The 24,007-nt window shown below is 47.2% G+C and overlaps 1 protein-coding gene across 1 annotated transcript in view; it reads left to right on the top strand.

Moving 5' to 3' along the window:
* The window catches only part of il16 (interleukin 16), a 236,540-nt gene that overhangs the window by 152,527 nt on the left and 60,006 nt on the right, over positions 1–24,007 (top strand). The window contains 2 exon segments of the mRNA XM_034184100.1: positions 4,461–4,548; positions 12,275–12,495. Coding sequence (XP_034039991.1) covers positions 4,461–4,548; positions 12,275–12,495 — 309 coding nt within the window.

Below are 24,007 nucleotides of genomic sequence, written 5' to 3'. Positions count from 1 at the left end.
CAATAACTTCAGTTTTATCTGAGTTTAAAAGCAGGAAATTAGAGGTCATCCATGTCTTTATGTCTGTAAGACAATCCTGCAGTTTAGCTAATTGGTGTGTGTCCTCTGGCTTCATGGATAGATAAAGCTGGGTATCATCTGCGTAACAATGAAAATTTAAGCAATACGACCTAATAATACTGCCTAAGGGAAGCATGTATAAAGTGAATAAAATTGGTCCTAGCACAGAACCTTGTGGATGCTGGCAGAGTATCTGTCCACTGATTCTGGACACCTCTGTGCTAACCAGACATGAAAGGCCTCCTTCTTCAGCCAAACGGCTTCCCTGGCCACAGTTGTCTACCAGCGGGTCCTTGTTTTTGGCTCCACGACAAGCACCAACAACTGTCTGGCCACAGCTTAAAGGAACTGTCTCAACAATGGAGGCCTTGAACATGGACCACTCCAGTTCATGTCCCCAGCCTGTAGGAGAAGTATCTTCGGAGGTGTGAGTTGAAGTCTGTCTGTACAGGCTCTTCCACCAAAACTTTCCAGAAAACATCACAGCATGTTTCGGTCTTCCAGGTTGGTTCTGTGGCTTAACCCACCATCTGACCCTGCTCATCACCAGATGGTGATCAGTTCACAGCTCCATCCCTTATTCACCTGAGTGTCAAAGATACATGAATGCAGCTGTGATTACATAAATACAAAATCTATCATCAGCCTTTAACCCAGGGTGCTCTGCTCCCAGGTCAGATTATGACACCCCAGTCTCTCAAGTTTTTTTTCGTGCTCCTGTCACGAAATGATTAAAATTTTCATGACAGGATTTTTTATCTTACTATCACTAATCCTACCTCTCCTCCTAACCCTAACCATAACCTTAGCCTAACCCTATCCTTCGCCTAACCATAATCATAACCCCCCAGACCCCCCCACAGCGCTTAAAAGTATTAAATTAAATTTGTGCTCCCCTTATGAAAATTTTGCACTTTTTGTAACAGTATCATAAACCAACAGATTAACATATATTTCGTGATGCTGAATCATGACGTGCCGTGAGATATGGTAGGATTATGAACACCCTTGTGCTCGAACAAAGTGTTTGTTATGGACAATCCATGACCAACACAGAAGTCCAACAACAAGACACCACTCAGATTCACATTCTGTTGCTCCCAATCACTCCACTCCAAGTTTCTCCATCACTGCCCACGTGTGCATTGAAGTCTCCCATTAGGACTAACAAGTCCCCAGCAGGAACCTTTTCCAGGATCCTACTAAGATTCTCCAAGAAGGCTGGACACTCTGAACTCCTGTTTGGTGCAACAATCGGATTCCTCTCTTCAACACAAAGTCACACAGAGGCAGCCCTCTGGTTCACTGGGGAAACCTCAAAATAACGGTAGACCCTTTCAGCACTTCTCACCCTGGATAACTCTGGAAAAAGAGAGTCCAGCCCCTCTCCAGGAGTTTGGTTTCAGAGCCTATGCTGTGCATGGAGTTGAGCCAAATATTTCTAGTTGGTATCACTCAACCTCCCACAAAAGCTCAGGCTCTCTCTCCACCAGAGAGGTGATGGTCCATGTTTGAAGAATCAAGTATCATAACCGAATGTCAGTCCATATGGCCATTTCCCCCTGCCCACTGCCAGTTGGACAGCACACCAGAACCTTTACATCCCCCTTGTAGGTGGTGAGCCCATATGGATGTGACACCATGTTTTTTTGGGTTGAGCCCAGCCAAGCCCCCCAGTTGTAAACCTGGCAAATAGGTGCACACCTGTTGCCCAACAGGCCTCACTGAGGAGGCCCTGGTTTCCCTAATCCAGGTGAGGTGAATCTGTCCTTAACTGTGTCCATCATAAAGAGCCTATTGAATCACCCTTTTGTCTCTCTCACCTGAAACCAATTTGCCAGTGGTGGCCCTACCAAGAGTGACTGTTCCAGACAACACAGCTGCCAGGATCACTGGAGCAAACAAACCCCTCCACCATGATAAGGTGGCGATCCAGGGTTGAATACATATATATAAAATCTCAAAAACAATGCTGATCAACTGTATACAAAGAAATGTTTGGAAAAATAGAATTACCGGCATAGCATTGCGACAAAATCTAAAATCAACAGTACATGCATTTATTTACATTTACAGGAGAGGACCTGAGAGAAGAGCACATACATCCATTGTCCACTTCTCCATCTGTGTCCATTTGACATTTTCTGTTTCCAAATGGCATCAAGTATCATAAAATATGTTGTCAATCACACATTTATTTGTCCATCTGGCTGGTTTTTGTAGTTTAAACACAGGGCAACATTGTATTAAAATGTGTGCTCCACATGCAGAATAAAGTATACTCTGGTATGATGTTCATTTGTTTTGTTTTTTCTTCAAGATGCATTTTTTTGACAGGTGTGACTTACACTCCAGAAAATACACTAATTGTGAGACCTGAACTAACTCTAAGGTGATGAATGAATGTCATTGGTATCAGGTGTCCAGAGAATCTTTGAGTAACTCTGGAATCCATTTTTACAAAGGAATGATTTAACCTTTGCAGACTCGGATGATGTGCCTGAGTTCCGTTGTGAGGTGACATCCGGTCTAACACAACAGGGTTACGTGCTGCCCCAAGCACAATTCAGCACAATCCAGCTGCTTTGGGGATGGGCAGAGTAGACCAATCTTCTGTCCAGTCAATTCAGGATGATTCTGTGTTTTAGTGAATGAACTCACACAAGGCACCGGTGCGTGTTTACAGACTGTATGAGCAGAGCTAATGGACAATTTGCCACACCTGTGGACGTGTAAACACTGATTACAAATATCTTAAAACAAAATGGCAAGTATTTAATTCTTATCAGGAGTGCAGACTGGGCTCATACTTTGTCCTACAGGATCCTGAGAGACCCATGGGTGTAAGAGTCAAAGAACAAATATAACCTGTTCAGTTTGTTCAGGAATGTGAGTATTGGGATGAAGAAACTTTTCTGAATGAGGTGTGAAACGTCTTCAAGGAAATAAGTTCTTTTGGTGTGACTCAGTCTACTTATTGGATTAGTATTTCTATTTCTTTCATTGAAGCTTCTGTTTGCATTATTTTGATTTTGTAATTTTTAGATGTGGCTGTTCAAGCAAAATAAACTCCACTCGCTCAATACGTCTTCCAGAGTAAGTTTTGAGACTTATTGTCTCTTTCTGTGTGGAGCTTCTCACAGTTTCTGACATGAACACCTTTTTATCCCGAATAAACATTACATTCTCAGCTTGGGACTCCGACGAGGGTGGTCGCATCTCCTCCACTCTCCCTTATCTCTGCTCTCTGCCTTAACCTTCAAGTCCCTACTTCTTCAGACTGTGAATTCCTCAAATTATATTGGATACTGGATCTATTGGACTACTATTGGAATAACCATGGAATTGATCAGCTGGTCTCTGAACGCTATTGACACCATCTTTTCTACAAGAAGGTCATGACTGGGGGATCCTACCTGCCCAGATGGAATGTATCCTGCGGGCTATGTTCTCAACTTCTGGGGGTTGTGGCGTGTTGCATGCTTTGTGCCATTCTCTGTGGAGGATGTCGAGGATTTATTCATATTTGGTTTTATGGTAGCAGGGCTGGTACCTTCTGGCTTATGTGCTGCCCTGATCTAAAATTGGCAAGACGGCGGCATCAAGAACCACGGCCCCTCGCTTGTCCATCATGATTAACGAGTTGGGCAAGGCAATGCATTCTCAGACTGTGATGACTCTTGAACTCAGACGCAAACCGGATGACATCTTGGAGCAGATGCATGCCTTGCAGATGAAGATGAAGATTTCGGAGGCCGGGGAATGTTCTTAATTCATAATTAGGAATATTCTTAATTCATAATTGGGATTTGGTTGTTCAAGTAAAGCTGTAAAAAGTGTTTTTCACTGCTCAAACCACAACACGGCAGGCTTATCAGCCTGAAGGAAAAATTGCCTTGCTGTTTTCCTCCAGAGGAATGTCTTCAGCCTTGGTGAACATTTGGCTGTTTCTTATCTCAACTCACAAAGACAAACTGTTTCACAGGACTGAAGCATGTGCCACTCCCTCCCCCCCACCCCCCTTCTACCCCCATCTCACACCCCCCAATCCGGCTTCTGCTCACGTCATCCCTTCCCTTCTGCGGGGGCGGCGCAGTTTTAGCAGCAGCAATTCCCCCCCAAGCTGACGGTGGTGTGACTCAGGGCTACTGTGAGACCTTCACCCACTTGCCTCAATTCGGATAATGGACTTCTTCAAATTTAGTGCACATAAACAATGTCAATGTGTATGTGCTGTCTTTAATTCTGATGTGTGCCATTATTATGGTAAACAAGTAATAATTGTGGACTAATTGCTGTCTGAGGTAACTGGAGTGTAAACATAATTTCTCCACTGTGAGATCAATTAAGTATATCTCATCTAACAGTAAAGGAGATCTTTTTCATTCTTCATTTCTCAGATATCAGAGCAGCAGCTGAAAGATGCCATCACCCGAGCAGTGGAAAACAGCAAACGGAGGAACGAGCACAGTCAGTGGAGTACGGACGGTAAGATAGAAATCACAAACACAGGACACTGACTAAACACTGGTTTCACTAATGATTACCTGACTCCAATAATATGATGGGTTCCATTTGCTTAGTAATAAGGGGATGTTTAGTGCCGTCAAGGGCATTCGCCATGATAAGGGTACAGAGTTCCACCACCAAGGAAGTATCGAGGAAGTATACTTCTGTACCGGAGTCAGTGCCTGTACTGGAATGGAGTGGTGTTTGAAATGAATAGTGGCCAGGATTTGTGTGCAAGGTTGATCACCCGTGATTTTAGTTTGAATCACCAACAGCCCAGGATCTGTTGGTGAGCATGGTCTTTTGGGCCAAACTGGTGAATCACAGAGGATGTGGCCCTGGGTACTACAATAAATGCACTGCCTGGCTGCTACTCTACTCTGCCTTTCCTCAGGTGTTAATCAAGCCCTGCCGAGCTGCAGTGGATTGTCGGCAGGGGGCATGGTAGTCGCGGGGAGTGCATTGCTGGTGGAGCACAAAGAAGAAGGAATGAGATTGAGGTGCGGAGGGATCTGAGGGAAAGACACATGTTCAGCCTTCCAGCCATTTTTTTTGCTACCCCCCTCCCCCAACCATTTATTTTTATGACTAGACTGATTAACTCATCTGGTGAATCGAGCTCATCCCAGGTCGCCAGCTCATCTTTAAGATCGTCGGTGAGACCATTAATAAACACACCCCGCAGTGCCACAGTGTTCCAGTCATATTCCGCTATCAGATCTGGATAGCAGGAACAGCTGGACGCAAATGCAGGACCCAGACAACGAGCTCTGTAAGTAAAAGCAGTTTACTGAAACAGTAAACGGGGTCCGGTACACAGTAAAGCAGTCCAACAAGAATAACAAAACCAAGAACATCAGGCTAAGGCGTGGTCGAGGATACAGGCAGGTAGTCGAAAAAACACGAGAGACAAGCAGGTCGAGAATACAAACAGCTGGAGAGAAGGCACTAGGCGCATCAATCTGGCAAATGACAAGAGGATCAGACAGGCTTAAATACACCCTGGTGATGAGGAACAGGTGTGCATGGAATGAACCAGAAGGAGGGCGTGGCCAGAGAGAGGGAGAAACGCCCACCACCAAGAGTCAGCAGAGACAGACAAGAGAGAAAGAGACAGACAGACCCAACAGAACGACCCCAGCAAGAGACTAAACATCGCAGAACCAACAAACCAAGACAAGAAGCGCAGTAAACAAAACCCAATCCTGACATCCGCTGCCAGAACCTGGAATTTAATTGCACAGTCCATGACACTGCAGTTCTCCTGGTGGAGGGACAACAGCTGTTTGGAGGGTGCCTGCCCGTGCTTTGGATGAACAAAGACCATCTGAAACTGCTGAATGAAGGTGGGATATGAGCTAAGGACTAGCAAGTACTGGCCCCAGAGGGCCATTACCCAATCTAAGGCCCTGGACCAGTCTGATCAGATCAGTGACTTTGGTTTGGTCAGTGGAATAAGCTGAGGGACAACAAAAATGCAGCACAGATGTCTTCTAACCCAGAGTAAGGTTCTGAACTTAATTGGTTCTTGGGCTACTGAAGGTTGTGAAAATACTGGCTGTGTGACAGAGGTGAGTTGTGACAACAGATTAGTGAGTGCTAAGAGTTGTGTGCATAACTGCAATACCTGCACAGACGGGGCTTGTTACTCATCAGTAAGGGTCTGAATCTGTTGCTGCTGGTGTCCTAATAGCGTCTCCTGCGAGCTAAGGGTTTTCTGAACCAAGTCCACTCCTGCTGAGTCCGTAACAGGACCAGACAATCCTGTTACAGTTAGCCGATGAATCAGATTGGACCCAAAATGCAGGGAGCTGTGGTGAAAGCAGGGTAGCAATTTATTGAATAATGATGAATTGAATAATGCTGGAGATCTTCCTGAAGACACTGGAGCATGAAGACACAGGCTGGACCGGAATGCGGGGTATGGCATAGGACCAGAACCAGGTGGCTACAATGTAGTTGACAGGTGGCAGAAAAGCTGGAAAAAGGAGCAGAAGGCAAGTCAAAAATGAATAATGCAGAGACAAAAGAAAACATGGAATAACTACACAGGACAAAGAAGTCAGGTACCACAGGGATAAGGATACTGATTCTCTGGCGAGTGTGGAGTGGAAGACCCAGTGTTTAAATGCAGGTGTGGATGATTGCTGACAAGTGTTCATCAGTTCAGTGATGCGGTGCCTGGAGGAAAACAGAAGGGGAGTGGCAGGAGAGCAGAGTAAACACCAAGGCAGCAGAACACCGGTGATTATTAACAAAATGCTGCTTGCTGCCTGCACTGTAATATGCTGTTAAGTTTCACAGATAACCTGGGTGTGGCAAACCAAAGAGAACCACTTTAGATCAGAGCCCTCTGCATGGCTGTGAACCCTCCCCATAGCCTGACGCACACCTGCTACACGATGGAGACCACAAGGGCTGTGATTTGTCACTTTTAGGTTTTCACTCTTTCCTCTCCCATCATATTTTAATAGTTTTTGCAGTGTGCTCATCAATTACATTTTGATCATGGATCAAATACATTTGGCAGAAAAGTCCGGACAAATAACCAACTTTACAACACGGAAGTAAAAACTAGAAAGACACTAAAATTACCTGCAATCCATGAAGACAAACTGCATGTACCATAACATTGGTTTGGAGGTTGATACTTGTATAATGACGTGGCGCTCCTTGAGGGAAAAACTAATCCAGAAAAAGCCATTGTTCCTGTGGTTAAAATGTAATAAAATGCACACCAACGCGACGGAGAGCTTTAAGTTATGGAGCTGTAGAAGCATAAACCAGGCTTTAACATAACACTCCACAGCGGCCTTAGAAAAAAGAGTGACTCAACCAAATGTAATCCATTTAATGCACATAATGGGCCTCATGTATCAATGTTGCGTACGGCGATATTTGAGTGTACATGGGGTGTATGCCAAAACGGCTGCACTACTTGGCATTTATCAATGTGGTCGTTGGCGTACGCTGCACTGAAAATATACACCAGGTCGAGAGGTGGCGTAAATTATACACCAAAACGAACCAGCGCTGGAATCCACATAAAAATGAAGATGATCAACATGATAAACAGTGCCATTATACAAATCAATGCATATGTTACATAAATAACACTTTCCTGATTATACTACATAATAATCAATACAAATCCCGCTTTTGCGGGATTGTTATGGAGCACGATCCGTGGCTACAGCGCTGACTGCAAAGAAAGTGCTGCACGCCCTTTTCTCCAGACTTCGAGCCTGGAGCCAGAGCAGCGCTGAGCTTAACTTTATGTGGTGTGATCGTTTTAGACAATGAAACTGATAATAACAACTGTAGTTTCGTCATTCCCTTAATTCGCCCGTGCTGCAATCAGGTTTTGTCGTCTCCATTCCGTTGTCACAATAAAATAAATACAGAAATACATTTAAAAATAAAGAAATCTGACAGATTAGGCGTGTCTTATTAATTGAGCGAGCAAATATCCACATGTCAAGAATTATTGACATGTGAAAGAGAATACAGTGGTCCCTCGCTATAACGCCGTTCATCTGTCGTGGCCTCGGAGTCTCGCGGAGTATTTAGTCCAATTTTGCATGCCTTTTTTTTTTACAGTGTTCTGTGTTCTGCGTATCTGTTTATAAGAATCTTGTCACCCAGAAGAAAAAAGAGCGCCAACAACTACTCATAACTGTGTTTGTTACACGGAAACAAACACCTGCTGCAGTGAGATGTGAGTGGGAAAAGGCGCAGCGTCAGGACGCAGAGGAGCGATCTGTGACATACTGGTCAGTCACTATTAATAATTTCTTATGTGTCCGACCTCGTTCGTTGATCGTTAAAATTAATTTGTTAGTTCTAAATGCCATCATAATTATTTATTGGAAAACTTTCTATTTTTATTTCTCAAACAAATGTTTGGGCCTGAAACAGTTTGGTATTATTTTCCTACTAAGGTTTGAACTTTGAGAGTGTTTACACACAAGAGAAAAGTGAGAAAATGTTCATGCCTGATTGAGAAAGTGTATAAACTGTGTAGTGAGGGGTTTTACAGCTTTGAAACATCTATAATAATTGTAAAAAATAACGCTGACTTCATCACGGTTTCGCGTATTTCGGGCTATTTTTTAGAACGTAACTCCCGCGATAAACGAGGGACCACTGTAACACTTTATTGATTATATACTACAAAACAATTGATACAACGGCCGGTTTTGACGCTCTATTGGCACGCGTCGTGATTGGTGAAGTTCTTTTTCATTGCCGTCTTCCTGGCTTCCATGTCTTAAAATGAGGGTGTGTCTGAAGTGGAGTCTGAATATTTATGGGCGTGTTTATTATAATTACGATCGTTTCCACCCGCCGCATTTATCAAGATCACATCAGGCGTATGCCAGAAATGGGCAGGTGCGCACTGCTTGATACATGTCACGGCGACTTTGGTGTATTTCACGTTTACGCCGTAAATATACGCCACAAGTACGCAACATTGATACATGAGGCCCAATGGCCTGTGCTTATTTAAGGTCAGCATTAATTTTTTTTGGATGAAGTTTTGACCCAGTCATTAAATGCGGCAGGCCCCTATTCAAGGGCAGGTGTTTGCATTAATACTACACATTCTGTGTAATAATACATGTACACATGTACAACATCACTTGAACACTCGTGCAATATTATGAATCATTCTTTCTGCTTGTATATAGTGTAGTCTATTCTACTGTATATATTGTTATTCTGCACAGAACTTGACTTCCATATTTACCCTATTTTTGGATACTTCCACTGTTGTTCTGTGACTGTCTCTGTGCTGCTGTAACAGCGTAAATTTCCCCGTTGTGGGACTATTATGGATTATCTTAAATAAAATAATAATATTAATAATACTAATACTAATAATAATCATAATAGTGTGTATATGATAACAAGAACCTAAACAATTTATAAATGCATTAAGACAGTAAATTAATGTTAAAAATTATATAATTAACAGGAAAAAAGGGTTCTAAAAACTGTTGAGGTCTAAAGTTCTAAAAACATTCTGGACTCACACACATTCTGGACTCACACACTATTCCAAGTCATTATAGGAACTTTACATAATTTATTACCACCCTTGAAAAATGTCAGCTACTTATTTTATAAACACGACCCAGTCTAGAGCTTGCGGATTCCCACGGGCAATGCCCAGTTGTTACTGAACCTGACTTATTTTCACCGCACATAGTGGCAGATATAATCGCTTTGGCAGATATCTTGACATGATTTACTTTTGGAGAAGATTGAGGAAAGGACAAGGTCAGCAAAAACACATTTTCTGTTAAATCCCTCCAACCTGATGGGTTAGAGTGATCATCAAAAAAACTTGTGATTGACTGAAAACATTGTGCACGCTCAAAAGCTTCCATGTACTACTGACATGAAGAATCAGACATGGATATATCCAATCAAATCAAATCAATTTTATTTATATAGCGCCAAATCACAACAAACAGTTGCCCCAAGGCGCTTTATATTGTAAGGCAAAAGCCATACAATAATTACAGAAAAACCCCAACGGTCAAAACGACCCCCTGTGAGCAAGCACTTGGCGACAGTGGGAAGGAAAAACTCCCTTTTAACAGGAAGAAACCTCCAGCAGAACCAGGCTCAGGGAGGGGCAGTCTTCTGCTGGGACTGGTTGGGGCTGAGGGAGAGAATCAGGAAAAAGACATGCTGTGGAAGAGAGCAGAGATCAATCACTAATGATTAAATGCAGAGTGGTGCATACAGAGAAAAAAGAGAAACACTCAGTGCATCATGGGAACCCCCCAGCAGTCTACGTCTATAGCAGCATAACTAAGGGATGGTTCAGGGTCACCTGATCCAGCCCTAACTATAAGCTTTAGCAAAAAGGAAAGTTTTAAGCCTAATCTTAAAAGTAGAGAGGGTGTCTGTCTCCCTGATCTGAATTGGGAGCTGGTTCCACAGGAGAGGAGCCTGAAAGCTGAAGGCTCTGCCTCCCATTCTACTCTTACAAACCCTAGGAACTACAAGTAAGCCTGCAGCCTGAGAGCGAAGCGCTCTATTGGGGTGATATGGTACGATGAGGTCCCTAAGATAAGACGGACCTGATTATTCAAAACCTTATAAGTAAGAAGAAGAATTTTAAATTCTATTCTAGAATTAACAGGAAGCCAATGAAGAGAGGCCAATATGGGTGAAATATGCTCTCCCCTTGTAGTCCCTGTCAGTACTCTAGCTGCAGCATTTTGAATTAACTGAAGGCTTTTCAGGGAACTTTTAGGACAACCTGATAATAATGAATTACAGTAGTCCAGCCTAGAGGAAATAAATGCATGAATTAGTTTTTCAGCATCACTCTGAGACAAGACCTTTCTAATCATCTTTTTCCTGGTTCTCTCCCTCAGCCCCAACCAGTCCCAGCAGAAGACTGCCCCTCCCTGAGCCTGGTTCTGCTGGAGGTTTCTTCCTGTTAAAAGGGAGTTTTTCCTTCGCACTGTCGCCAAGTGCTTGCTCACAGGGGGTCGTTTTGACCATTGGGGTTTTTACATAATTATTGTATGGCCTTGCCTTACAATATAAAGCGCCTTGGGGCAACTGTTTGTTGTGATTTGGCGCTTTATAAATAAAATTGATTGATTGATTGATTGATAATTTTAGAGATATTGTGCAAATGCAAAAAAGCAGTCCTACATATTTGCTTAATATGCGCATTGAAGGACATATCCTGATCAAAAATAACTCCAAGATTTCTCACAGTATTACTAGAGGTCAGGGTAATGCCATCCAGAGTAAGGATCTGGTTAGACACCATGTTTCTAAGATTTGTGGGGCCAAGTACAATAACTTCAGTTTTATCTGAATTTAAAAGCAGGAAATTAGAGGTCATCCATGTCTTTATGTCTGTAAGACATTCCTGCAGTTTAACTAATTGGTGTGTGTCCTCTGGCTTCATGGATAGATAAAGCTGGTTATCATCTGCGTAACAATGAAAATTTAAGCAATGTCGTCTAATAATACTGCCTAAGGGAAGCATGTATAAAGTGAATAAAATTGGTCCTAGCACAGAACCTTGTGGAACTCCATAATTAACCTTAGTCTGTGAAGACGATTCCCCATTTACATGAACAAACTGTAATCTATTAGATAAATATGATTCAAACCACTGCAGCGCAGTGCCTTTAATACCTATGGCATGCTCTAATCTCTGTAATAAAATTTTATGGTCAACAGTATCAAAAGCAGCACTGAGGTCTAACAGAACAAGCACAGAGATGAGTCCACTGTCTGAGGCCATAAGAAGATCATTTGTAACCTTCACTAATGCTGTTTCTGTACTATGATGAATTCTAAAACCTGACTGAAACTCTTCAAATAGACCATTCCTCTGCAGATGATCAGTTAGCTGTTTTACAACTACCCTTTCAAGAATTTTTGAGAGAAAAGGAAGGTTGGAGATTGGCCTATAATTAGCTAAGATAGCTGGGTCAAGTGATGGCTTTTTAAGTAATGGTTTAATTACTGCCACCTTAAACGCCTGTGGTATATAGCCAACTAATAAAGATAGATTGGTCATATTTAAGATCGAAGCATTAATTAATGGTAGGGCTTCCTTGAGCAGCCTGATAGGAATGGGGTCTAATAGACATGAGACACATTCAGTGAGCAGGAGTTGTATCTCACAGTGATGATACATGCATTTGTGTCTGGGTTCCAGGTTTCCACTGGCTGCGGTCCTCTCACTCCCGACTGCACTGTGATTGTTTCCCGGACAGACGTTGCATGGTACTGACTGTCCGAAGACCACAGAAGGTCATGACCCGCTCCAGCAGTGACAACACAAACAGCCTTCATCGCAGTCGCTGCCTCACCAGTCACAACTATCACAGCTCTCTGCACCACCCAACATCCCGTGTCCACAGTCTGGGCACACCTGAGGTATCCAAACCCACTCCAGGTCTGTGTTTCCCAAAATCATTTTAAGATCAAGGCTGCAAGTCTGAAAGCTAAATTATAGCAACTTTTAAACTCTAAAAGAAAGTAAGCTGGAGAGATATTTGAAGACCTGTTTCATGCTGATATCATGATCCTTCCCACTGTAGCCAAGTGCTTGCTCACAGGGGGTCGTTTTGACCGTTGGGATTTTACATAATTATTGTATGGCCTTGCCTTACAATATAAAGCGCCTTGGGGCGACTGTTTGTTGTGATTTGGCGCTATATATAAAAAAAAAAATTGATTGAATTGATTGATTGATGTGCAGTCTTGAGGACAACTGTAACTCATTCTCGCGACATGTAATATTCCAGTCTGCTCTCACAGCTGTGTGGTGGCTGCACAAACCCTTCCAGATGACTGGAGGGTTTAAGCTGGTCTAAGTCAAAACTGGTTTAAGTCAAAACTGTTATTTCCCTGTTTTGATTTTTTTGTTTATGTTTTTGTTTTTACAAAGAAATAGAATTGTATACTGTGGTAAAGTATATAGTACAGTCATACAGTAATTCCTGTCAACATTTACCTACTATAATGTCAGAAAAGGTAATTATCTGTTCTCTTCTCTAAATCTTGGGATTCTGGTGGACACAGTGAATCTACTGATGTTTGGTTGGACCCTTTGTCCTCTGTCATGCTCTTACCGTGAACAAGAACACGATCAATCAAAGTTGCTCTGATTTCATCAGATATTACTGTTCTTTGTGTTGGGAAAGTGTCGTAGCACGGACCCACAACAGGGGGCGCAAAGGAACGGACAATGAATAAGCCAATAAGTAACAATTTAATGTTGTGACAACACACAACTAAATTCACACAAGATATAAATAGAAAATTAACACCAGGTGACGTGTGGGCAGGCTCGAAGATAGAAGACCCCCGACGAGAGATGAGCCACGTCCCACGCGGCTTCCACCACCAACGGCCTGAAGAACACCGGAGCCACCAAGTCCTGAGTCCCCAGGTGGCCTCTGTCTTCGGCTGTCGACCCTGGTACTGCTGGCAGAAAACAAAGACAGGATGGATGAGTGTGAATTGGCACACTCAGTAATCCCACAGTCTGTACACAGTTAGGAGGGAGAACCTCCACCTCCAAGTAGGAACACACTAGCAGCTCCTGTTACCACTTATCTGGATGGAGTGAGATGCGAAGACGTCGCTTCTCTCACTACACGCCAACCCAGCAGAGTGCACCACAGGAAAAACGGCTGCAAAACAGATCAGACGTAAGTCACAGTAGGGATACAGCAGAGAATATTACCTCTTCGGTAGTTGATTTCTCGGCGGGGAGGTGGAGTTGCAGTCCGGCTTATGTAGTGGTGTGAATGAGTGACAGCTGGTGTGATGAGTGACAGCTGTCACTTCTTCTGGGTCTGGCGCCTTCTCGTGCTTGGAGCCCGCACTCCAAGCAGGGCGCCCTCTGGTGGTGGGCCAGCAGTACCTCCTCTTCAGCGGCCCACATAACAGGACCCCCCCCAGGACCACCAGGCTTGTCCGAGTGTCTCTTGTAGAAATCGGCCAGGAGGGCCGGGTCCAGGATGAAGCTCCTTTTCACCCAGGAGCGTTCTTCAGGTCCATACCCCTCCCAGTCCACCAGATATTGGAACCCCCGGCCCTTACGACAGACGTCCAGGAGCCTGCGGACTGTCCAAGCAGGCTCCCCGTCAATGAGCAGCGTAGGTCCAGGAGCACAGAGGGGCGAGGTGTGGTGTGGCTTGAGGCGGGACACATGGAACACAGGGTGGATCCGCAGTGAAGCTGTGAGTTGAAGCTTCACTGCGGCCGGGTTGATGATTTTGAGGATTTTGAAGGGTCCTATGAATCTGTCCTTCAACTTCGGGGAGTCCACACAGAGAGGGATGTCCTTTGTTGAAAGCCACACCTCCTGCCCGGGCTGGTATGTGGGGGCCGGGGAACGCCGGCAGTCCGCATGGGTCTTTGCCCTCGTCCGGGCCTTTAACAGGGCAAAGCGGGTGGTCCGCCACACCCGACGGCACCTCCTGAGGTGGGCCTGGACCGAGGGCACACCGACCTCTCTCTCCACCAGCGGGAACAATGGGGGCTGGTACCCCAAACATGCCTCAAAAGGGGAGAGGCCGGTAGCAGACGAGACTTGGCTGTTATGGGCATACTCGATCCAGGCCAGATGGTGACTCCAGGCCGCCGGGTGCACGGAGGTGACGCAGCGAAGGGCCTGCTCCAACTCCTGGTTAGCCCGCTCTGCCTGGCCGTTTGTCTGGGGGTGGTACCCGGACAAGAGACTCACGGTGGCCCCCAGCTCCTTACAGAAACTCCTCCAAACCTGCGAAGAGAACTGGGGACCACGATCTGATACGATGTCCGATGGTATCCCATGCAGCCGCATGACGTGGTGGACCAGGAGGTCTGCCGTCTCCTGGGCCGTCGGGAGCTTCGGGAGGGCCACGAAGTGGGCCGCCTTGGAGAACCGGTCCACCCATCGTGAGAATGATGGTGTTGCCCTGGAACGGCGGGAGGCCCGTGATGAAGTCCAGGCCGATGTGAGACCAGGGGCGGTGAGGCACCGGCAGGGGTTGAAGGAGTCCCGAGGTCCTTCGATGGTCTGCCTTGCCCCTGGCGCAGATGGTACAGGCCTGGACGTAGTCCCAAACGTCGGTTTCCAGGGACGCCCACCAGAAGTGCTGCTGGACCACTGCCACGGTCCTACGCACTCCGGAATGACAGGAGAGCTTGGATCCGTGACAGAAGTCCAATACGGCAGCTCTGGCCTCTGGTGGGACGTACATTCTGTTCTTGGGGCCGGTCCCCGGGTCCGGGCTCCTTGCCAGGGCCTCCCGGACAGTCTTCTCCACGTCCCAGGTGAGGGAGGCCACGACAGTGGACTCGGGGATGATGGTCTCGGTGGGGTTCGACAGCCCCGCCTTGGCTTCTTCTTCGTGCACCCGGGACAACGCATCCGATTTTTGGTTTTTGGTCCCGGGGCGGTACGTGATCCGGAAGTCAAAGCGCCCGAAGAACAGAGACCAGCGGGCTTGCCTGGGGTTCAGCCGCTTGGCGGTCCGGATGTACTCCAGGTTCCGATGGTCCGTGAAAACCGTGAAAGGCAACAACACCCCCTCCAGCAGGTGTCTCCACTCTTCAAGAGCCTCCTTCACCGTGAGGAGCTCCCGATTGCCGACGTCATAGTTCCGTTCAGCTGGGGTCAACCTGCGGGAAAAATAGGCACAAGGATGGAGAACCTTATCAGCCTCCATGCTCTGGGACAGCACGGCTCCTATCCCTGAGTCAGAGGTGTCCACTTCCACTATGTACTGGTGATCAGGATCAGGCTGCACCAGAACTGGTGCAGTCGAGAACCGGCATTTCAACTCCTTGAACGCGGCTTTGCACCGATCCGACCAGGTGAAGGGGACCTTGGTGGAGGTCAGGGCAGTCAGGGGGCTAACTACCTGACTGTAGCCTTTAATGAACCTCCTGTAGAAATTTGCAAAGCCGAGGAACTGCTGCAGTTTCCTGCGGCTTGTTGGTTGGGGCCAATCTCTCACCGCCGCAACCTTGGCCGGATCAGGGGCGACGGAGTTGGAGGAGATGATGAACCCCAAGAAGGACAAAGAAGTGCGGTGGAACTCGCACTTCTCGCCCTTCACAAACAGCCGGTTCTCCAACAACCGCTGTAGGACCTGACGTACATGCTGGACATGGGTCTCAGGGTCCGGGGAAAAGATGAGTATATCGTCCAGATATACGAAGACGAACCGATGCAGGAAGTCCCGCAAGACGTCATTTACCAAAGCTTGGAACGTCGCGGGGGCGTTAGTGAGGCCGAACGGCATGACCAGGTACTCAAAGTGACCTAACGGGGTGTTAAATGCCGTCTTCCATTCGTCTCCCTTCCGGATCCGAACCAGGTGGTATGCATTTCTAAGATCTAATTTCGTGAAAATTTGGGCTCCATGCAGGGGCGTGAACACTGAATCCAACAGAGGTAATGGGTATCGGTTGCGAACCGTGATCTTGTTCAGCCCTCTGTAATCAATGCATGGACGGAGTCCACCGTCCTTTTTGCCCACAAAAAAGAAACCAGCACCCATCGGGGAGGTGGAGTTCCGGATCAGCCCGGCAGCTAAAGAGTCCCGGATGTAGGTCTCCATTGATTCGCGTTCCGGACGTGAGAGGTTGTACAACCTACTGGACGGGTACTCAGCGCCCGGGACCAAATCGATGGCACAATCGTACGGTCGGTGCGGGGGAATAGTGAGCGCCCCCTGTCTCATTGACAGCAGCACGCTCGAAGCGGTCTCGCCTCTGTTGGGATGGTCAAAAACTTGTTTGAACTCTCGTACAAACCCAGCATAAGACGTTAGGAGCCATGAATTCTGCTCCCAAAGCGCCGTAGCCCAGGCGCGTGCCTCTCCTCGAAGCAGATTAATAACATAAGCCACCCGGCTGGCGTCTGACTCGTACATGACAGGACGCTGTGAAAAGACGAGCGAACACTGCATGAGGAAGTCTGCGCACGTCTCGACACAGCCTCCGTGTTGTGAAAGTGTAGTGACACGGACCCACAACAGGGGGCGCAAATGAACGGTCAATAGATGAGCCAAAAGGTAACAATTTAATCTTGTGAAACGTGCACAACGAACATACAGACAATCTTCCACCCTGGCGGTGAGAGCCTCCACCCTCCTGTTAAGGAGAACATTCTGCTCGGTCACCAAATCCAGCCAAGCCGTGAAGGCGGTTAAAATCTGCTGCAGCTCACTCAACACGCCTCCCGCTGACACCTGCGCTCCTGGCTCTTCCATTGGCCGTTCAAGCTCGGGTTGACGCCCCTCGGAATCTATGACGAATGGCCGAGAAATCCTGTTGGGAAGGTGTCGTAGCACGGACCCACAACAGGGGGCGCAAAGGAACGGACAATGAATAAGCCAATAAGTAACAATTTAATGTTGTGACAACACACAACTAAATTCACACAAGATATAAATAGACAATTAACACCAGGTGACGTGTGGGCAGGCTCGAAGATAGAAGACCCACGACGAGAGATGAGCCGCGTCCCACACGGCTTCCACCACCAACGGCCTGAAGAACACCGGAGCCGCCAAGTCCCGAGTCCCCAGGTGGCCTTTGTCTTCGGCTGTCGACCCTGGTACTGCTGGCAGAAAACAAAGACAGGATGGATGAGTGTGAATTCGCACACTCAGTAATACCACAGTCTGTACACAGTTTGGAGGGAGAACCTCCACCTCCAATTAGGAACACACTAGCAGCTCCTGTTACCACTTATCTGGATGGAGTGAGATGCGAAGACGTCGCTTCTCTCACTACACGCCAACCCAGCAGTGCACCACAGGAAAAACGGCTGCAAAACAGATTAGACGTAAGTCACAGTAGGGATACAGCAGAGAATATTACCTCTTCGGTAGTTGATTTCTCGGCGGGGAGGTGGAGTTGCAGTCCGGCTTATGTAGTGGTGTGAATGAGTGACAGCTGGTGTGATGAGTGACAGCTGTCACTTCTTCTGGGTCTGACGCCCTCTCGTGCTTGGAGCCCGCACTCCAAGCAGGGCGCCCTCTGGTGGTGGTGGGCCAGCAGTACATCCTCTTCAACGGCCCACATAACACTTTGTCTTTGCTGACCACTTCAACCACCTCTCACACCAACTCCTCTCAGATTTCTATCTATTGTCGTACCTCACAAACCAGTGCACTCTGAACTGGCTTAGGGCTCCTTCACACACAGTGCAAAGCTTGGGCGAAGTGCGCACTTAGCGCGCAAGACACAGGAATCGTGTGCAAACCGTGTGAAATCGTCCCTGCCTCCAACGCCTCATACACCTGTTGCTACAACTATTTGCGCACACCAGCGGCTGAAAGACAAAGTATACGCTGTGCGAACCCATCGCACCCTCTCGCGGCAGGTGTAGGCCAAATTCCAAGTGCCACGCACAAACATCTAACACCGCTCGCATGGCACTTAGAAAATGTGTGGCCAGTTGCACTCTTCACACGACAGCAGACTGCTGTCCACATGACTGTGGCTTTGGTGTGTGTGCTGAGAACTGACAGGAGGCGTGGCTGTGACAGAAGTGGCTGTGGTGATCTGCCATTCTGGACATTCCAGCTGGACAACACCTACTGTGTTTGGACGGACATGGACTTACACCTGTCCACTGTGAGGGACATGTGTCTGATTGCTGTACTTACATGGATATAAATAAAAACATATATTGCCATGGCAACAAGCTGCAGTGAGAGAACGTGTGCATGGAGCACGTTTCGCACTGACTCAGTTCTGGATTTTTACATTCCCCTTTGTTATTGACTATCTTAATTTTTCCTTAATTCTGCACGTCCCGGATGTCCCTCACCCTTAGTGGGTTGAGTTTGTGTAAGAGATTTTGTTTTTTTCTTAAAGGAAACCCTCGAAAAATGAAGAAACCTCATTTCATTTTGCACATTTTTATTTCTAATATTTTGAGTATTGTCTATATTTATTTTTTTATTCTTACCAAAACAGAGGTACCAATTTTTATTTTTCCAATTTTGTACATAAATACCTGTTAACATTTAAAGTACATTTAAAGTAGTGCATTTAAAGTACAGTTGTGTGGTGTCCTTATTAACTTTTTTAGGGGAGCTCAGAAATGTATCACGACTGGTAAACAGTTGTGGCAGGACGCAAATGCAGGACTCGGACTCAAGGCTCTGTAAGTAAAAGCAGTTTACTTGGGCGGAAAACAGGGTCTGGTACACAGGTCCAACAAGGCAAACAAAAGCAAGAGCATCAGGCTGGCACGTGGTTGTGGGTACAAGCAGGGGGTCGAAGAATACAGGTGGCAAGCAGGTCGAGAACAAAAGATATACATAGCTGGAGAGAAGGCATAGAGCACATCAATATGGCGAGGAAACAGGGCAAAAAGAGGATCTTAAATACACCCAGGTGATGAAGTGCAGATTGGGAGAAGGTGTGTGTGGAACGCACCAGAATGAGGGTGTGGCCAGGGAGAGGGAAACGCCCACCACCAAGAAACAGGTGAGACAAGCAAGAGAGACAGGGACAGTAAAACCCAAGCAGGAAAAACCCCAACAAGAGAATAAGCCTAAAAAGAAACAAACGTGGCAAAAGCATGAAAACAAAACCAGGCAGAAACTCACATCCTGACAAAATGAAGATTTAGTAAAACCCTAAAAAAGGTAAATTGAAGGGTAATAAAAACATAAAATAGTTCATCAACGAACTCAGTCCCATTACTACCAACTCTAGATAGCTACATGGGACTTGGGTTACATTTGTATTTTTGTTGAATTCCTGTCCTCACTTTTTTTTTTTTTTTTTTTTTTTTTGTATTTGTGGCATCTGGTTAGTACTTGGATAGGAGACCTCTCTGGAACACCAGCGGCTGTGTGTGTGTTTCTCCAGGTAACATTGGAGTTGCGTCAGAAAGGTCATCCGGCGTAAAACTTGTGTCAAATACCAATGCGGATTTGGCTCTATTCGCTGTGGCGACCCCAAACAAAAATGGGAGCAGCCAAATGGACAACAACAACTTACCATTTGTGTTCAAGCTATCCTGCATATTGAGGTTTGATTTTTGAGTAAGTTCCTAGTTCTCACATCATAACACACATTACTGCACAAAGTCACAGAGATTCATTCTCCAACATCATGTCTTTGTTCATGGTTCAGCCAGTGGACATCAACCATATCACAGGCGATATTTTCCCTTGCCAGGCAACCCAGCCTTGACAAGACTCCACAGTCATATCATCACAGGCCTGTTGCATTTCCTTTGATAAAGTTGCACTGATCAGAGGCGATTGCTCTAAGACTGCAAGGGAAGCTCAGCTTTCCCTAAAATGTCAAAAAATAAGTGATCAAATATATACTGTTGTGTGTAGATGTCATTGACTAAATATGCGCTACAACGTGCTCAACTTTTGTTCAGAATCAGCTTCTTATCACTGGTAATGATGCGGCTTTCCTCTCACTCATTCCCACAGCTTCACAGTGCTTTAAACAGTGTGGACGCTGAGCGTCCACAGAGTTCAATAGCGAAGCAAAGAGTGCAGCGAAACGAGACGAGTCATTGGATAAATGCTGGGCTTTGTCCCGCCCATCGGACGCTCAGCGTCTCTGGTGGTCTATGGGGCAGTGGGCTGGCCTCGGCTGGCCCGGACGCTCAGCTTCTGCATGATGATTAGATGATCTGTCTGAGGCAGAATCCCTTTTTGATTGACAGTGAAATGAGCGAATCAGCGATCTTTTGGTGTAAACATCCGTGGGAGCATTTTTTAATTTTCATTCTGTTCTGAGTTGAACCGGAGACTTTCCTAATCCTCTTAGTGGCATTTTCTTTGTTAAAAATGACTAGCGACAAATCGAGCTTCTATTTCTGGTGGGGTTTTTTGTAGCTGCTTGTGTTTGGAGACTGACTTCTATCACTCTTTCTGACTTCTATCACAGTTTCTGTCCCTACCGAGCAGTGGGTGCTGCTGAGCTCCTCCACCACAGGCTGACACACTTCACACTAGCCTCGCGCCAGTCCCAGCTAGCGAGCTAGCTAGGTAGCAAGCTGCACATAATGGCAGACATGTTGTGTGGGCCGCCAGAAGAGGAGGTACTGCTGGCCCACCACCAGAGGGCACCCTGCCTGAAGTGCGGGCTTCAGGCACGAGAGGGCGCTGCCGCCACGGACACAGCCGGGGGTGACAGCTGTCACTCATTATCTCTTGACAGCTGTCACCCATCTACTCTACAGCATCTCACTCCATAAAGACCAGACGTCATCTCCACCTCGTTGCCGAGATATTGTACTTCTATGGAGGTAACTGTCTCTGCCTGTATTATTTGATTCTAAGAGCTATTGTTTTGCAGCTGTCAACCAGAGGACCGGCGTGGATCACGACTGTTTCGTCCTACATCCGTCAGATAAGTGGTTAAACAGACGCTGCATGAGTGTGTGTTAGAGGTGGAGGTGGCATTCCCACCGTTGTTGTTACCGGGTGTACAGACACCCACACTTGACTGTCTTTGTTCTTCGCCAGCAGTACCAGATCCGACAGTCGGGGACGGTGATCACCTGGGAATTCGGGACTTGGCGGCTCCAGTATTCACCAGGTTCGGTGGCGGCGGAAATCGTGTGGTTCCAGCTCTTCTCAGGACAGACGTCTTCTATCCTCGAGCCTGCCCACACGTCACCTTTGTGGATTGACTGTTATCAGATTCTGAGATTGTCTGTGTATTCGTTGTGCACCTTCACAACATTAAATTGTTACTTTTTAGCTCATCTATTGACCGTTCATTTGCGCCCCCTCTTGTGGGTCCATGTCACTACACTTTCACAACAGGATATCTCGGCCAGCGTCATGGATCCCGAGAGGCGTCATCCATCTGTTGGACAGCCAATGAAAGAGCAGGGTGCACAGGCGTCTGCAGGAGGCGTGCTCGGTGAGTTGCAGCAAATCCTCACCGCCTTTACCGCTCGGCTGGATTTGATGTCCGAGCAAAACGTCATCCTTAATCGCAGGATGGAGGCTCTCACCGCACAGGTGGAAGCGCGCGATCAGAGCGCTGCTGCGGCTCCTCCTCCTGCCGACCCGGTGCCGGGTATTAACATTCCACTGGTCGTTCAACAAACCCCCCCACCATCCCCTGAAGCATACATAAGTCCCCCTGAGCCGTACGGGGGTTGTGTGGAGACATGCGCGGACTTTCTGATGCAGTGTTCGCTCGTCTTTGCACAATGACCCGTGATGTACGCGTCTGACGCCAGCAAGGTGGCTTATGTTATTAATTTGCTTCGGGGTAAGGCACGCGCCTGGGCTACGGCGCTCTGGGAACAGAACTCACGGTTATTATCAGCATACACTGGGTTTGTGGGGGAGTTCAGAACAGTGTTTGATCACCCTAACAGAGGAGAGACCGCTTCAACAATGCTGCTGTCAATGCGACAGGGGCGCCGGTGCGCAGCCGAATATGCAGTCGACTTCCGCATCGCGGCTGCGAGGTCCGGCTGGAATAACGTTGCGCTCCGCGCTGCCTTCATAAACGGACTGTCATCGGTCCTGAAGGAGCATCTGGTAGCTAAGGAGGAACCGCGGGATTTAGATGGGCTTATCGATCTCGTTATACGGTTAGACAGTCGGTTGGAGGAACGCCGTCGGGAGCGAGGCGAAGGACGTGGCCGGATACGCGCCGTCCCTCTCCCTTCCGGGTTCGAAAAGGGGCCGCCCTCCCCACGCTCCACAGCCGCAGCGCTCCGTGGGGCAACAGCTCCCCCTGCTGACGTTGTTAGGGAGACGCACAGGGCCAAAATGAGGAGACTGGTCTGCGGGGAGTGTTTTCTCTGCAGCTCAAAGGAGCACATACAGAAAAACTGCCCCAAACGGCCACAACAACAACCGCCCTTAGAGACTGGGCTAAGGGGGGGTCAAAACATTCACGTGGGACACACACAGATTGCCACACGACTCCCAGTTACAATCCTGAGCGGGGATTTAACCCTTCAAGCCCCAGCACTGGTGGACACGGGGTCAGAAGGGAATTTGCTAGACAGCAGATGGGCAAGGGAGGTAGGGCTCCCTCTGGTGGCGCTTCCTTTGCCATTGCAGGTGCGGGCACTAGATGGCACCCTCCTCCCTTTAATCACACACAAGACACAACCAGTAACTCTGGTGGTGTCTGGAAACCATCGGGAGGAGATTGAGTTTTTTGTAACTCCTTCTACCTCCCGCGTGATTTTGGGCTTCCCATGGATGTTGAAGCACAATCCCCGGATTGATTGGCCGTCTGGGGTGGTGGTTCAGTGGAGCGAAACCTGCCATCGGGTGTGTTTGGGATCCTCGGTTCCTCCCGGTTTACATGCTAAGGAGGAGGTCAAAGTCCCTCCCAATCTGACGGCAGTGCCGGTTGAGTACCACGATCTTGCTGACGTCTTCAGCAAGGATCTGGCACTCACCCTTCCCCCGCACCGTTCGTACGATTGTGCCATTGATTTGGTTCCAGGCGCTGAGTTCCCGTCCAGCAGGCTGTACAACCTCTCACGACCTGAGCGCGAATCAATGGAGACCTACATCTGGGACTCATTAGCTGCCGGGCTGATCCGGAACTCCACCTCCCCGATGGGGGCAGGTTTCTTTTTTGTGGGCAAGAAAGATGGCGGACTCCGTCCATGCATTGATTACAGGGGGCTGAATGAGATTACGGTTCGCAACCGATACCCGTTGCCATTGTTGGATTCCGTGTTCACCCCCCTGCATGGAGCCAAAATCTTTACTAAGCTGGATCTTAGAAATGCGTATCACCTGGTTCGGATCCGGAAGGGAGACGAATGGAAGACGGCATTTAACACCCCGTTAGGTCACTTTGAGTACCTGGTCATGCCGTTTGGCCTCACCAACGCCCCCGCGGCGTTCCAAGCCTTGGTTAACGACGTCTTGCGGGACTTCCTGCACCGATTCGTCTTCGTATATCT

Source organism: Thalassophryne amazonica, chromosome 2 (genome assembly GCF_902500255.1).
Source record: "Thalassophryne amazonica chromosome 2, fThaAma1.1, whole genome shotgun sequence".
Classification (NCBI taxonomy): Eukaryota; Metazoa; Chordata; class Actinopteri; order Batrachoidiformes; family Batrachoididae; genus Thalassophryne; species Thalassophryne amazonica.
Note: the sequence above shows the minus strand (reverse complement) of the source record. Positions and strands in the feature narration are given on the sequence as shown.